Source organism: Rattus norvegicus, chromosome 10, assembly GCF_021556685.1.
Source record: "Rattus norvegicus strain SHRSP/BbbUtx chromosome 10, alternate assembly SHRSP_T2T, whole genome shotgun sequence".
NCBI lineage: Eukaryota > Metazoa > Chordata > Mammalia > Rodentia > Muridae > Rattus > Rattus norvegicus.
The window spans coordinates 61,068,197-61,083,893 of record NC_141543.1 but is presented as its reverse complement, the minus strand read 5'-3'; the positions used below and the strand labels follow the sequence as shown (position 1 = coordinate 61,083,893).

The window sequence follows — 15,697 nt, the reverse complement described above, 5'->3', positions numbered from 1 at the left end:
AGGTAAACAGCAAGTTCATGGCTTGTTTTGTGCTCCATGAGACCCTGTTTCTAAAGAAGAAAAACACAAACTAAAAAAAGTGAAGAAGCAGGTAACGGTGTATTCCTGTAACCTTAACACTAGGCCCCATAGTGAACTCAAGGCAAAACTAGAGTACTAGTTCTCAAAAGTCTAAATGCTGGCGCTGTAGCTTGGCTTTGTTTGGGGCTTCCAGTTTTCTCCTCAGTACTGAAAGGGAAACTGGGCATGAATGTGGAAACGTTGGATGCTGGCTGGAGAACAGAGGCTGCGTGGTAACTGGTTTAGCAATGGAATGGTTACTAAGCCAATGGTAAACTTTAGGGAGCAGACTGCCCTGAAATTAGTGGTAGGATAGGACTTCGGATAAAGTTGGTACTAAAGTTCAGAGGCTTATTCAAAGGAATTGGACAGCCAGCTCTCTTGACTTCATACATCTTGGCAAATAACCCCTAGCCCAGGACAATACCGATGTGTTTTTGTTTATTTGTTCTCTCTTGGTTTTTTTTTTTTTTGTTTGTTTTTTGTTTTTTGTTTGTTTTTGTTTTTGTTTTTTTTTTTTCGGAGCTGGGAACCGAACCCAGGGCCTTGCATTTGCTAGGCAAGTGCTCTACCACTGAGCTAAATCCCCAACCCCTCTCTCTTGTTTTTTAAGATTAGCATCTTTGGGGGCTGGAGAGATGACTCAGCAGTTAAGAGCACTGGTTATTCTTCCAAAGGACCCAGGTTCAATTCCCAGCACTTATGTGGTGACTCACAACTACCTGTAGCTCCAGTTCCAGGGGATCCATTCTGGCCTCTGTGGACACACATACACTCAGGCACACACACACACACACACACACACACACACACACACACACACACACACAGAGAGAGAGAGAGAGAGAGAGAGAGAGAGAGAGAGAGAGAGAGAATATAAATGTAGCCAAAGAAAAGGCCATTGAGAAGCAGCCCAGGAGGCTTACTTGTACCTCTGGGATGAAGGGATGAAAGAGCCCATTAAAGGCCCCATGTAGCTGAGGAGGAAACCAGACCCACGAATTAGAGCACCAGGCTTAACCAAAAGGCACCTAGGGAAGCTTCCAGAAAAAGGAAACTGAGGCAAAGGCTGGGCAATTAGAATGGTGTGGGGCCTCTTAGAAAGAAAGAAAGAAAGAACGAAAGAAAGAAAGAAAGAAAGAAAGAGGGGGGGGGAGGAAGGAAGGAAGGAAGGAAGGAAGGAAGGAAACAAACAAACAAATAAATACAAAAACTTCAGAAAAACCACCACCACCACCACCACCACCACCACCACCACCACCACCACTCCATTCCCTCTGGCTAGAATAACCTTCCACATTTGAGGGAGAACTAGCTGGGAATCCAGAATTCCACACCCCAGCTGCATTGGCGTGAAGACTAAAATGCAAAGACACCGTTTTTCCCATCGAACATTTGAATGTATTTTTCTCGTGGAACAGTTAGGTGCAGGCGGTTAGTTCCACACACTCCACAGGTCACACGAGGGCCAAGGCTTTTGCTGCGGTTGCCCTCTAAGGTCTTGCCTGGGTAAGCTCATAGTCCTGGATGTCAGCCTTCCCTAGACTCATTAGAGACATTGTCTTAGCACCGACCCCAGACCAACTGAGCCATAGGCTGTGTTTAAAGGTCCCCAGGTAACTTGTATGCACAATAAAGTGTGAGAAACCCTGGTGGGGGCACTGTGTGTGCCCCCTGAAACCTGACTTTCCCCTGCTCTGGGCTAGGACTGCAGGGGAAGAGGAAGAGGAAATTGTAGAGGACAGGGAACTATGTGAGGAGTCTGGCTGGGAAGTGACTCATATTTCATGAAGGAAGCTTAGCCATGTGCTTTTCCCTACCTGTGGAAAGCGTAGGCCTTTCTTACATGGCCAGCTATTGGGTCACCTCAGGAGAATAGATCTTGGGGGGTATCTAGGGATTCACAAAGCTGAACTCTCAATTAGGAAGACGGAATAAAGACACTCTGGTCTGAACAAACTGTCAGCTTTCCTCAGTGACGAGGCACAGGTCCAGGTCATTCGTGAAAGGTCCCGGCAACCCCAGTGCAATAGGAAGAGTCTGGACTGTAGACTCCTGGGAGAGAGGAGTACAAGGTGAATTGTGATAAACTGGAGAATAAGCATATTTCAAACAACCATTAAGCATGGAAAACAGGAGGTGATCACGAAGGACCACAGATCCACTATAAACCTTAGCAGAGGCATAATTCAATACTCAACATCGATCTGACTCCACCTGATACAATCCTCAGGGGAATGGGCCGGGGGCAGGGTGAATAGCGTCACACGATGATCAGGAGGCACAAAGATAGGCTCAGCCTTCACCTTCTGGCAGGTTTGTCCCCTCTGAGGCCTACATCTATAAATTTATCTTCAAATGTGGCCTACAAAACCATAAACTTACTTAAACCATTATGAAATCTAAAAAAGCCTTGTCCCTCCCATTCCTCTTCCTCTCTTTTTTTTTCTTTTTTGCAATTTTTCTTTTTGCAATTTTTATTTTGCAACTAAAAATTTTGCAGTTACAGCATAGTCTGAGCATGAGCTTGGTGGATGATGGCACCATGTCGTGGCATTGGAGCCGGGCATCTGCTAGGTGATGCTGAGGGCAGAAGTCAAGAAGGAGCAAAACTAGCGTGTTCCGAGATAGGGGTGAGGATGAGAGGGGTAGTAAATGCCTTCAGAAACATTTGAAGGACGAGGGAGAGAGTTCCCTCTGAGGAGAAAGAAATCAGGGGCCTGCCTTATCTATTTATTTTCGGTTGTTGTTTTTGTTTAAGACTCTTTCAGCCACCAGGCTTTAATCTGCAGGCTTTAACCTTTAGTCCCAGCATCCAGGAGGAAGCAGAAGCAGGCAGGTTTATGTGCGTTTGAGGCCAGCTTAGTCAACATACTGAGTTCTAGGACAGCCAGGTCTATGTGTTGAGATTCTATCTCAAAGAGCCAAATCAAGCAAAGCGAACAGACAAAAACCAACCAAACAAGCAAACAAAACCCCAACCTCAAAACCAAACCAAATCCAAACTCACACCAGTGCCAGATACAGTAAAGAATATTTCAGCACCATACGATGCTTGTATGCCTGTGGATAAACTCAGGGTCTTGTATGTGTTAGGCACTCTATCCCTAAATTCCATCTCCAGTCCTTATCTACCTCCTTAAAAGATCTGTGTTTATTACTTTGAATAAAAAGTAAAATTTAGGGGCTGGAGAGGTGGCTCAGCGGTTAGGAGCACTGACTGCTCTTCCAGAGGTCCTGAGTTCAATTCCCAGCAACCACATGGTGGCTCACAACCATCTGTAATGGGATCCAGTGCCCCCTTCTAGTGTGTCTGAAGACAGTGACAGTGTACTCACATACATAAAAATAAATAAATCTTAAAAAAAGGAGGAAGAAAAATTTTTTCTTTTTCTTTTTTTCTTTTTTTTTTTTTTTTGGAGCTGGGGACCGAACCCAGGGCCTTGCGCTCGCTAGGCAAGTGCTCTACCGCTGAGCTAAATCCCCAACCCCCGAAAATTTTTTAAAAAGTAGCAATATTTAAAAAATAACCAAGCATTTAGAAGGCAAAGGAAGGGGAGTTCGAGGCCAGCCTCAACTACTTGTCTCAGAAAAACAAATCAAGGGGCTGGAGAGATGGCTCAGCAGTTAAGAATACTGGCTGATCTTCCAGAGGACCCAGGTTTGTTTCCCAGTGTCCACATAGTGGCTCACAAGCAGTGGTACCCTCTCTCGTAAGGAATCCAGCACCTTCTTCTGGCCTCCATAGGCACTGAATGCACGTGGTACACAGACATACATATAAGCAAACTACCCACCCCATACACATAAAATAAAAATCAAGGTCAACAACAACAACAACACACCAAAGAATCAGACCAAGCTAAAAACAGAAAAGTATCACTTCTCGGCCTTTTGGCTAAGACCAAGTGTAAAAACAGGAAAGTGAGAGAGGAAATCAAGATATACTTTCTGGGAAAGAGACTTCATAGTGGAGGAGAGGTTTTGTTTTCTTCCCTTGGTCCTCTCTCCTTTCTTCCTGCTCCCTGCAGTGGAGGGGACTTGTACTTGTATGGCCTGTTTATTTTCCTTAGAGGATGAGCCAGTAGAGACAGACGAGAGGGTCTGGGGTGGTTTGATGAGTCAAGGTGGAACAGGAGACGGGGAGATGTGAGCAGAGAGAAAGACTGGCCTTGCCCTAGGGAGGCACCTTACCCGTCCTATTTTAAATTGGTGTCTAGATCAACGTGTAGGAGTAGGAGGTAGGATGCTGAAATCATTCATTCCTTTTTAGCCTAATCTTGGGAAGGGAAATGTCATTCACCATGAGGCAGGCGTAAAAATGGTAACATTGGAGCAGAAGAAGGGCTAACAGAGCTATTAGGCATTGAAGGCCCAGCCTAGGTTAGAGAGCAGCACTTTTTAGTGGTCTTAGATCTCTACTCAGGGCTCAGCGCCATGTCAGAACCTAGGATGTATTCAAATATGTTTGTTGAATGAGCAAATAAGGGTGGTCATATGACTCCTTCTTTGGCAGCGTATCCTAACCAGCCACTCAGCCTGGTGTTAGAACAGAGGTAGGGGTGGGTGGACAGATCCAGGGGTGAAGGTGAAATTGTGCAAAGAGGAGAAACTGGATGAGACAGTGGTTGATAAGCTCTGGATGTGTGTAGTGGAAAGAAAATGAAGTGTTTATTCATGAGCAAGAGGAAGGGTGAACGGCTCGGTGACAGAGCAAACTAAGATGCCAGTTAGAAAAGGGTAGGAAAAGTTTACCTTCAGATAAAAGTGTAGCGTCGTTAATAATAAATAACAAGAGTGTTTCGGAACTAGATAAAGGTGAGAGCTGTCCAACAATGTGGAGATCTTGAATAAGGCAACCCTGTGTGCTTTAAATAAAAAGGGAATGTGAGGGGCCGAAGAGATTTGCCCTGTGGTTAAGAGCACTGACTGCTCTTCCAGAGGTCCTGAGTTCAATTCCCAGCAACCACATGGTGGCTCACAACCATCTGTAATGAGATCTGATGCCCTCTTCTGGTGTGTTTTAAGATAGCTACAGTGTACTCATATAAATTAAATAAATAAATAAATAAATAAGGTCACCCTCTCTGACCTAGCAACCCTTTAAAGTGTTTAATTTTGTATGTGTGTGTCTATGTGCACAAGAACGCAAGTGCTCTGGAGGCCAAGAGAGCATCAGATCCTGGGAGTTGGAGTTGTCTACTGTGAGCTGCCTGCCGTGAGTGCTGGAACCAAACCTGGATCCTTAGCAAGAGCAGTCCATGCTCTTAACTCCAGGCTGCAAGCCTCCTTACAGGACTCTGTCCTACAGTAAACACCACACCTTCGAAAAGATGGATCTTTTATAAAACTGTCTGAATTAAAAAAAAAAAATTAGCAGACGTTCAGAATGTCCATTAGTGAACCAGTGAGCATGATGAATGAGAGCTAGTTAACTAACAGCTGTTCCTTAAAAAGCACAGGGTGGGGCTGGAGAGATGGCTCAGCGGTTAAGAGCACTGACTGCTGTTCCAGAGGTCCTGAGTTCAATTCCCAGCAAACACATAGTGGCTCGCAACCATCTGTAATGAGATCTGATGCCCTCTTCTGGTGTGTCTGAGGACAGCGAGAGTGTACTCACATACATAAAATAAACAAATAAAGTAAAAAAAAAAAAGCACGGGGTGGATGCAAGCGGAGCTTCAGGAAAGCTCTTGCAGGTAACGATATCAACTGAAAGACACAGCAAGACGCAGATGAGCTCATGGTTTGCTGCCTTCTGTATTCGGTTGAGACTGAGCACACAAGGCCTGTGTACGTGAGACTCAGTGCGAGGAACAGTCTTTGAATAAACAAGGCACTGGTTGGTGATGGTGGTGGCTGGTAGGAAAGAGAAATTGGGGTGGGGAAGAGGACCGAGAGAGTTGGCTTTTCACTGTTTATTGTCTTATATGGTTCAGTTTTTTTTTTTTTTTTTTTTAACCCATGTGCTTGGATTACCTCCCTAAACAGCACTGAAAACATAAACCCCCCTTTTAAAAACAAGGCATTCTTCAACCCATAGTCATGGGTTTTCCACTAGCTCTTCTGACTGAGACTGAAGGGCCTAATCCTGGATCTTTATCTCTGAGTCTTCTGGTGAAGCCTGAGAGGTCATGGAGCTGGGTCACAGGAGTCAGAGAGGCTGGAAGCAAAGACTTAAAAGGAGTTAGTCCCTTTGTGTGACAAAGCCAGCACGGGTAGGGGACATGGCCTGTGATAGGGTGAGCGCGGTCACTGGCATTGGGTTTCTGGCCTGTGGATAAATGATGATTTAATTACCATTTCAGAAGCTTTACCATAGACCAAGGCCCATGCAGGCTTCCCCCATTTGCCTCAGAGAAAACTCCCGTACTTCTTGGCTACTCCAGTCCCTGGTCTGAGTCTATTCACGGCACCTTCTGGCCTTTACACTGTAGCTTTGCTGTGCTCCAGGTTTTCCCTGCACATCCCCTACCTCGTTTTCAGTTCTCTGCTTAAAGGTTCCTCTAGAGAAACCATCCCCAACCCCAACCCCAACCCCAACCTAGATCGCCATATGCGCATTCCAAGTTCCCATCCTCCCTGGGACACAGAGTGCAACTAGGGAATGAGTTAATGCTTGTATGTCCCTATACCATGATTGGCATGTGGTAGGGATGTAGGTCAAGACTGTTCACAGGATGGAGCCTTTAGAAAGGTGTGCTGGCTGGTTTTATGTCAACTTGACACAAGCGAGAGGAGGGAGCCTTGATTGCGAAAATGCCTCTGTAAGATCAGACTATATAGGCAGGCCTGCAGGGGTTTTTCTTAAGTGACTGATATGAAAGGGCCCAGCCCATTGTGGATGGTGTCCCTCCTGGGCAGGTGGTCCTGGGTTCTATAGGAAAGCAGGCTGGACAGATCATGGAGAACAAGGTAGCAACACTTCTCCATGGCCTCTGTATCAGCTTCTGCCTCCAGGTGCCTGCTGTTTGAGCTCCTGTCCTGACCTCCTTCAATAATGAGCTATGATGTGGAAGTGTAAGCCAAATAAATCCTTTCGAAACTCCCATGTTGCTTTGATCATGGTGCTTTATCGCTCCAATAGCAACCCTAATTAAGACAGAGAGGTTACTTCCAGGAGTTGCGCTGGATGATGAGAAATGTCTGTTGAGTGTTGCTAACTCCTTCCCCCAGCCTGGCTTTGGCACATACAGTCATGTCGAGGAACCTGCCCTGCCCAGCTCAGGAGCATCGAGTCTTCAGGGAAGTTAGTTATTATTTTCCCTGTAAAAGACTAAGTTTACTTTGTGGCTTTACCAGTCTCAATCGCGACTGTGTTCCGACCAAGCTGAGTTTCAATATTTACCTTGGAACACAGGCATAGCACAGTCATCCAGTAAACATTTATTGATAACCTGTGTAAGGTACCCTGCAGATGTAGAAAAAAGCATCATCGATGGGGACACCATACCCCCTTTTAAACTCCACTAAGAAAACACATACACGTTCATGCCTATTAAAAGGTTTATTTCTTCCCTATGCTCAGAAACGAAGATATGGCCTTGCTGGTCCCTCCCCTGAAATCTCATCTTCAAGGATTGGGAGGCAGAAGTGGTGACTGGGGGTGGGTTGGTATGAGGCCAAACATGGGTGTCCTTTCTACTCCTTTTCTCTACATTCACTCCTTGCTTTCAGTGTTCCCTTCCCAAAACTTTAGGTGTGTACACAGCTTGCCACCCTAGGGAGCAGGGCTGGGGTGGCAGAGCTGAAGTCAAAAGATTAATGCCCACTTTCAACGAGTGATGGGTCCAGTGTGTATCTCGGGTGGACGGACGGGGAAGGAGGAGAGGCTGGGACCCTCCTACCCGCAAGGGCAGTGGGACCTCAGTCCTGCCCACCCCTACCTCTCCCAGCCCCTCTTCCTAGCAGAACTGGTCATCACAGTCGTCATCCTTCATCCCCTTCAGCCGAAGCCTCGCAAAGTCCTCAAACACGATGTCGTCGTCTGTGGCATAGCTTGGTGACAGTGAGAAGGAGATAAGGTAAAAGCTTCTATAATCACAGAACCAGAGGGGTTCACAAGGGACCCAGGGCAGTAGCCACAGCCTCTACAAGCTGGGCCATCTCACTGGATAGTTCCACCACTTCTCCCACCAGAAGGAAGCAACCCATAAAGTAGGAGGGTGGATCTGAATGGCATGGGAATCTCTATCCTAGAGGGTCAACAAAGAAGGTAAGGGGTGTTTCTTACTTGGTATCGAATTCAATGAGGTTGGTATCCACAGGGATGTCTATTTCCCGGGGGGCTGAAGGGCAAAGAGGGGATAGGTAGAGGGGTGCTAGGACCATCACTTCCCCACTGACCCTGCTTCAGCTAATCTTTGTGGGGCTCAGGGTGTGGTCAGTACTCACCTGACTGGGGTCGGGGAAGGGTGATGTGGTCGTGGGGCTTGGGGTGCATTAGGACAAAAGGTAGCTCCACGGAGACATCCCTGGGGAGGGAGAGGGGCTGCATGAAGAGGACAATTACCACAACCCATGGATCCAGAGAACCCAGTGACCCTGCCCAGCCCTGACTACTGTACTCACCCGCCTCGAGACACCACCAGCTTCACCTTGACCCTGTAGGATACTAGGATTCCCAGCACCTCCTTGTTGGCTCCCTCCTTCACACTGCATTTGGGAGGAAGGAAGCTGAGGTCAGGGATCCAGGGCTCCTGAGGCACCAGCTATGCAGCCATAGCAATACAGGCTCATGGTATCCTCCATGCAGAACCTCCTGGGGCCTCATCTTTGGGGCTCACAGGGGTGCTTTGATCTATGGCACAGCTCCCTTTATCTATTTCTCTTTGTGTCTCTTCTCTCCATGTGGGCCTATGTGCTAGTGACATACGTACCCGGTGCAGAGGCAACACCAGGTGAAGCTCTGGCCTTTCTAGGGCTACACGTGCCCAAGGTCATAGTGACACATCACAATTCCTCATGCACACTGGGGACCATCCCAACTGTCCTTAAGCTTGGAAGTCTCTCTGCCTAGAGCCATCCATAACGCCTCCTTCCTCTGGGTCCTTCAGTGTTCACCCTCCCTGGCCAGTCTATTTAAAATCAACACAGCCCGCCCCTTTCTATACACTATCTGCTATACTCTATCTTTCATACTTTATTCTGTTCTACTTAACACTTGTTCCTAACGTGCTATCTAGTTTACCACTTATCTGATTGTCTGTCTTCCCTCCCTTAGAATGTGAGAAGTTTCTGTCATTTCTGTTCACTGATACCTTCCTGGCACCCAGGACAAAGCCTGGCACTAGGCCTGCTTTGAACAGAAGCCCGTCCCCTGGCCCCTCCCCCCTCCCCCACCCCCCTCCTCCCCTCACATGGTGCTGGAAGCCAGGTTGGTGTCTTCGTGCTTGAGTTGCCCATCAAGGGCAAGGCCACGCTTCTCTCGGTTGTCACTGAGCAGCGGGGTTATGGTGTACACCTTGCAGAATGTGGAACTGGGAGCCACCTGGTCACTGGGGGTTGGGAACAAGATTGTTGGAGAGACTGGGCTAGGGGAGGCTCATCTTACCACCCTCAGGCAGTCTCTCCTCCCTCACTGTCCATTAGGGCACAGATTATGAGAGGGTAGGTTCTGGTTCAACCTGTTGGGAGATAGTCAACAGCTTGGTGCCCCCTGGCTATAGAGAGACACCCTTAGAATCCTGCCTTCTCATGTTTTCCTGGAAGCTTGGGTCCCACCCTTGACCCTTACTCACTCTTGTTCAAGCTGAGCCACAGGACACTTGTACTGCGCGGTGCTGAAGAGGCAAATGTCGGCATACTGTCTCACTGTGGGGTAGGGGACCAAGTGGCTTTGGGTGAAGTATAGACAGTTACTGTACCACAATTCCCGACCACATGCTGGAAATCCCCCTGGGGGCAGCCCCATGCCCCCTTCCACCCCTGGCCAACAGACCTCCTATATTAAACACTAGGGCTGTATATTATTCTGGAACAGACTAAATTCTTTATGGCTTGGTAGGTTTCCTACAGTGGGTTATGGGCCTAGGCTGACATAAGGGCAGCAGAAACCCTTATAAGTAGGGACTTCCTTCCCCCATCCCAATGTCCACTCCCGCCTCCTACCAGACACTCTGATCTTCTTGACGGTCTTGGCAGAATTGTTGGTGACGTGGACGTTGACATTGAGGGGTTCCCCATGGTAGTACAGCTTTGGAAGGGAGGGGATTGCATAGCTTGTAGCTGGTTTTCACTGACCCCATTCCCTTGGCCTGCTCCATCCCCAATCCAGCCCATAGCACCTCTACCCAAGTGAGGCAATTGCCTTATTAAAAGAAAAAACCTTCCTAAACCACCATCTTGCCTGTGGTTTCACCCCTCCCCCCCAACAAGAGTCTGGCCTGCTTTGTGACATCTTTGTCACTCTCTCACACCCTACCTCTTTGTCCAGGGAAGCCTCTAGGTGCAGGGACCTCCGGTCAGACATGAGGAAGTGGCGTGTGGTTTCAGCTGATGGCTGGGGGCCGGGTGTCTCAGGAGCAAACTGTACCTTTCTGATGATAAGCCGCACGGAGTTCCTGAGTCAGGGGTTGGAGGAGGGGAAAGACTTAGGTGCAAGATAGCACAGGCCAATTCGGATTCCTACCCCCCACCAGGATACCTCGAGGATGGGTGGAAGCCGTTAAACCAGAGAGAAAGAGAGTTGTTCTTACCTTTTGTGGCTTTTTTCTTCTATAGATTTGGCACAGAAGGCTCGAATCTCAAAGTCTACTCCACAGGCCTTGGGAAGAGGAGGAAAGGCTGCCGCTTACCCAAGTCTCCTGGTACCACATCCAACACACCCCCTCCTTCCTCCCCGCTTAGTTCCTCTTGGTGTGGATTTTTGCCTCATCATGGAAACAGAGGGACTCTCTTGCCCCACTGTCTCTCTCTAGCTTGGCAGCTGGCAGAGGCTGGCTCATGGCAGTGCACGGAGGAGCCACTATACCCAGCAAGGTACATGCGGGTCAGAGAACAGATCTGGTGACCACACCATGCACACACGTCCATGGGGATACCTCCCTGTCCTCAAGAGCCCACTACACTTCACCCTCCCGCTCGGCTGCGTCTTGTGCATCTGCTGAGCCGGGTTCTGTTCACATACTGTTGAGTTGTCCCTTCTGTACCTTCCCTGTGTCCTCCGGTCCTGGCTGCAGTGTGACGGAGCAAGGCAAATTCTGGGGTATCTGTGGCAGAGAAGAGGAGGGGTTTCAACTGGTAACCGGCGTTTCATCCCATGTCAACCCCAGACCCCTTGCCCTGCAGGAAATAGACAGTTTCCTCACTGTGAAAAAAAAGGGGTGGGCATGCTGGCCCAACTTCTTCAGCAGTCGGTCCTGTAGGCGGGTGGGGGGCCGAGGTGGGTTGGGCATGGGGGGGAAGGCCTGGTAGGTGGCGATGAACAGATCTTTGCGGAAAGACAGGCCCAGTACATCCAGGTCTTCTCGGCCATAGCGGAAGGCACAGGTGAGGGTCACAAACACTGAAAAGTAAGGGTAAGTTGGGGTGATTAGGAATAACCCCCTTTCTTCATGGTATCCACATCCTTCCTCGGAATAACAGACTTCCCAGAATCCTGCCCCCAGCTTCTGATTCGTCCTTCCTTTTCTCTGTTACCAATGCCAGCCCATCTAATGTCTTCTTCTCCCCTCCAGCATGGGTGCAATACCTTTCCGGTCCTTCAAGTAGTCAGGATCCACAAGCACCACACCATCTAGGAAAGGGAGATGCATTCATTTTCTGAAGGGGGCCATTCCCAAACTCAGGCACCACCTCCCCTCTTGGAGGATTGTGCTAGCCCCTTCTAGGCAAACTTACCGACAGGATCCACTTTGTCCAAGTGATCCACAAAGTCACGCTTGCCCAAGTACACGGTGAGCTGAGGATGTCAAGGGTCACAGGGAAAATTGGGGAGGATGGTGGCAAGCCACCAGAGTTCTCAAAGATGTCTACCCTATCCTGGGCTCCCCTTGGCTGGGTTATCAGGAAGGAATTTCTCCCAGTATTATTGGATGGTAAGAGTGGTAGGGTTTTCTAGACTACTCAGTAAAACTTTTGTTTAAGCTTTTACCTGCCCGCACTGGTCACTTTCCATACCTGTGCCCACCAACCACGGGTAGGTGTAAATGTGTATATATGTGTTCCCATGTCTTCAGGGAACACTCAGTCAGACCAGGCAGTTAGCAGCTGTCCCCACAACAGGCTCTGAGATAAACGGGCCACTGCCTGGGGAACTATTAACTTTTCCTAGCCCAGGCATCTTGCGTTGGTTCCTAAGAGAGTTACAAGCTAGCTTAGGAACCAAGCCCAGTCTCCACCCAGCCCTGTGGCTTCTTCAGACTGTGGCAAGGGGCTTAAGGAGGGAAGGAAGTCTGCTTTTAGCTGTCACAGGAAGTGGGGAGCTAAGGGTTGGGGATCATCTAGGGGTAGGCTGGGCTCTGATAGGGCCCAGGGAGGATCAAAGGGTAAGCAAGCATCGAGGGAGACTCACCTTGCAGTTAGGGCTCGACTTCTTGAAGACCCTAACAAAACAGAAAGGAAGACCCCACTGCCTCCCTTAGGCTGGGCAGGGACCACCACGCCGGGATTTATCCCTCCCCCCAGAGAAATGGAATTCACCCTGGATCCCTGCTCGACCCTTCCCACTGCTTTTTTTTACTGCTTCCCACCGGTATTTGAAGCCTCTTGAAGCCAACTGTCAGGCCTTTCCTCTTTGCTGTTGATGTTACTAACTCACTCCTCCGCTTATAGTAAATGGCCACTGTTTGCCCCAGCCAACTATTCAGGCTCTCCTGAGGGACCCTCTCCGAAACCAAGAGTCAACTGGATGGCTACACAATGTCTGGGTCACACCTAACACTCCTCCCTCCCTTTTGACCTTGGCCTTAGTATGTAACTCTGGCTAGCCTGGAACTTGACTTGTAGACCAGGCTGGCCCCAACTCAGATCCATTTACCTCTGTCTCTTTGGTGCTAGGATGAAGGGGCACGAACTACCACACTCAGATGAACTCTTTAACTGACCTCTAGCTTCAAGGACTCACACAGTGACTCCTGGAGCAGAGTCTTTGCCCCTCAGATGTTTCTGTCCCCAAGTCTGACTATTTCATGAACCTCCAACAGCCCCGTTTCTGACCTCAGCAGCTTAAAAAAAAACAAAAACAAAAAAACCCACTGTGGTCCCCACACAGTAGCATCCTGTGACAAACATGGTGATTCTGGCTAACATTGACTGGTGACTGCTGTGTTCTAGCACTGTACCAACTGCGTTTACAGCTCTTATCGCCCAGTGACAGAGGCTAAAAGACCCCGGCTTTATGGCAAACAAGAATTTTGTCAAAGGTCACAGAGAAGGTACAGGGTGGGACTCGGATATAAACCTGAGGAAGGCACCCTGGTTTCAAGACCCTGTTCTCAACCACTAAGTCGTGAAGCTCGCCTGTCACAGTTTGTCAAGTCTAAGGGGATTTTTCTGTACAGACACTAGAACAACCTAAGTCTAGACTCCACCCACGGCTAGGAGGATAGGAAACTGTCTAGTGACCCCAGAGCTCTGGCCATTCCTTGGCTTGTTCTTCCAAGAACAACTCTACCCCTTCTAAGGCCTTTTGGCTCCGGAGCAATTCCTGAAAGGGCCCCCAGATAACAGGCTGAAAACTGCCCAGAGTTCCATCCTCCCTTCAACACACTATGTGAGTTTCTGCTTGGAAAAACCACTTGTCTCCTCCTTCCCCAAAGCCAAGCTGCCCATACATCACTGGGCCACACACACTTAGGGTCACATGGCATATACATAGGCTGCCCTAAGTATCCCCAAGTAATAAAGGCACATTTGGACATGGTGGCGGTTAGAATAATCACTCTAATTTCTGTCCCAATTAGGGCTGACAGCTTGGACATCACCTAGGTTGGCTCTTTCTCCTACTTCTGGTTTCCTCCTGTCTTGTATTTTCCCCCACTGGGAGCCCTGGCAGAACCTGTGACGACCACACAATCATTGTATCTCCGTCAGTTGCCCTGCTCTTACCCAGCCATGGTTAGGGAGGGCGCAGCGTGCACAGTGTGCTTGGCCAAGAAGGCAGAGCAAGGGAATTACCAGGGAGGTACCCAGCTTGGAGGGGTGCAGCTAAAGCAGATGCCTCTTTGTACTTCCTGCCATTCTCGCCATTTCCTCTGGCCCAGAATTTGATGAGATGGTAGGGAATTATGCCAAGTCAGCAGTCTTTCTTTGGTCCATCTATTCCCTCCCTGAAGTACTCAACGGAAATTTGGGGGCCTCCCCCCCAAGTAAGTGACTTCTCCTTTCTCTGGGGTTTAGTTTAACCTCAAATCTAGGAGGTCAATCTTCCCTGTAAGCATCTCTCTCAGATATTGGTCTTCTTAATACTTAAGGGCAGTGGGAGTGGTGGGGTTGGTCTCATGTTTTGCAGAAGTCACTGTTCATAATCAGGCCCTTATCCTTGGTCCTCTCTGGCTTGAGGCACATGGCCCCAACCTATTCTTTAGTTCTTGCTCCTTTGGAACTCAAGTATTCACCCCATGTCCTCCTGGGGGTGTTGGGTCACAACAGGAAGTGGATTTTGCTATAGACCAAAAAAGAGAACTCTGGTATCAGTGGAAGGAAGGAGCCTCGATTGCACAGAAAACATCCGGGGAGAGGATGTGTGTCCAGGGCAGATACTACCTCTCTCTCTCCCCAGGACAGGAATAAAGCCCAATTTCAGCGAGGGTCCCTATGCACTCTACTCTCTCAAGAAGCTGTTGCTCCTAGCAACCTAGGAGAAGGCAGAAGTTTGGTAGCAGAGCTATCCGACCCTTGGGACAGGTGGGAGCAATCAGACTGTGGGGTATTGGGCAGGAGGCTTTCCATTGGTTGGGCACGAGTCTAGGGGAATCCCTTCCCAGCATCCAGTCTCCCAGCACACAACCCCTCGGGGCCGGCCACCTGCTCCTCCTTCCTCCGCCCCTGCATCACAGCCTGCAGAGAACCCAGTAGTCCGACTCCTACATCTCTGTGAGAACCCAGGCGTGGGTTTCCCGATCTCTATCAAGTCTTGCTTTTTGCAGGAGCCCCAGCACGCACCCCCACTCCAATATCCTCAAGGACCTAGGCTTGCGGCCCCGGACAGCTACCCTCTAGGGACCCAGGCGTCCGGCCCCGGGGTTTCTTCCCCGGTGTCCTTGTCTGTGGATCAACCTGGCACACTCCGCGAGCAGCCGCCCATGCCCCGCGGCACGGCCCCACCTCCCTTACCTGGTCCCGGGTTTTTCACCCATGGTGCGCGCGCGCTCGCCGCCCTCCACCCGCCGGGTTCGCGGCTCGCTCGCAGCCTTCTCACCCGCTGCCAGGTCCCCACTCCTCCCCGAGTCACTGCGCACGCGCGTCCTCACTCTTTCTCCTCCTTCCCCTCCCCTCGCGGTCTGGGTCTAGGGGAGCTGGGGCCAGCTGCGTCAGCCGGAGCCCGCGCGCCGCGGCGCAGCCCGCCCTCTTCGAGCTGGCTCCGCCCCACGCCTCCGCCCTCAGTCTCCCTCGGGGAAGCCTCCTCGCGCCGTCCCTACTCTCGATCTCCCCGCCCCTCCTCAAGCCTTTGGAACTAGATTGGGCCCCTTAAAAT

At 49.6% G+C, this 15,697-nt stretch overlaps 1 protein-coding gene across 5 annotated transcripts; it reads right to left on the bottom strand.

The window, feature by feature from the left end:
- Positions 1 to 7,548: 7,548 nt before the first annotated feature.
- On the bottom strand, positions 7,549 to 15,452 carry Arrb2 (arrestin, beta 2). 5 transcript variants are annotated; one of them, NR_190853.1, is given in 15 exon segments: positions 7,549 to 8,058; positions 8,294 to 8,348; positions 8,455 to 8,534; positions 8,632 to 8,715; positions 9,420 to 9,557; positions 9,801 to 9,873; positions 10,171 to 10,255; positions 10,484 to 10,622; positions 10,758 to 10,825; positions 11,211 to 11,270; positions 11,370 to 11,566; positions 11,753 to 11,797; positions 11,902 to 11,962; positions 12,575 to 12,631; positions 15,337 to 15,444. NR_190853.1 is itself a non-coding variant. In NM_012911.3 (15 exon segments), coding segments are annotated over 15 exon segments (1,233 nt in total). In that variant the 5' UTR covers positions 15,360 to 15,444; the 3' UTR covers positions 7,549 to 7,964.
- Positions 15,453 to 15,697: the final 245 nt, after the last annotated feature.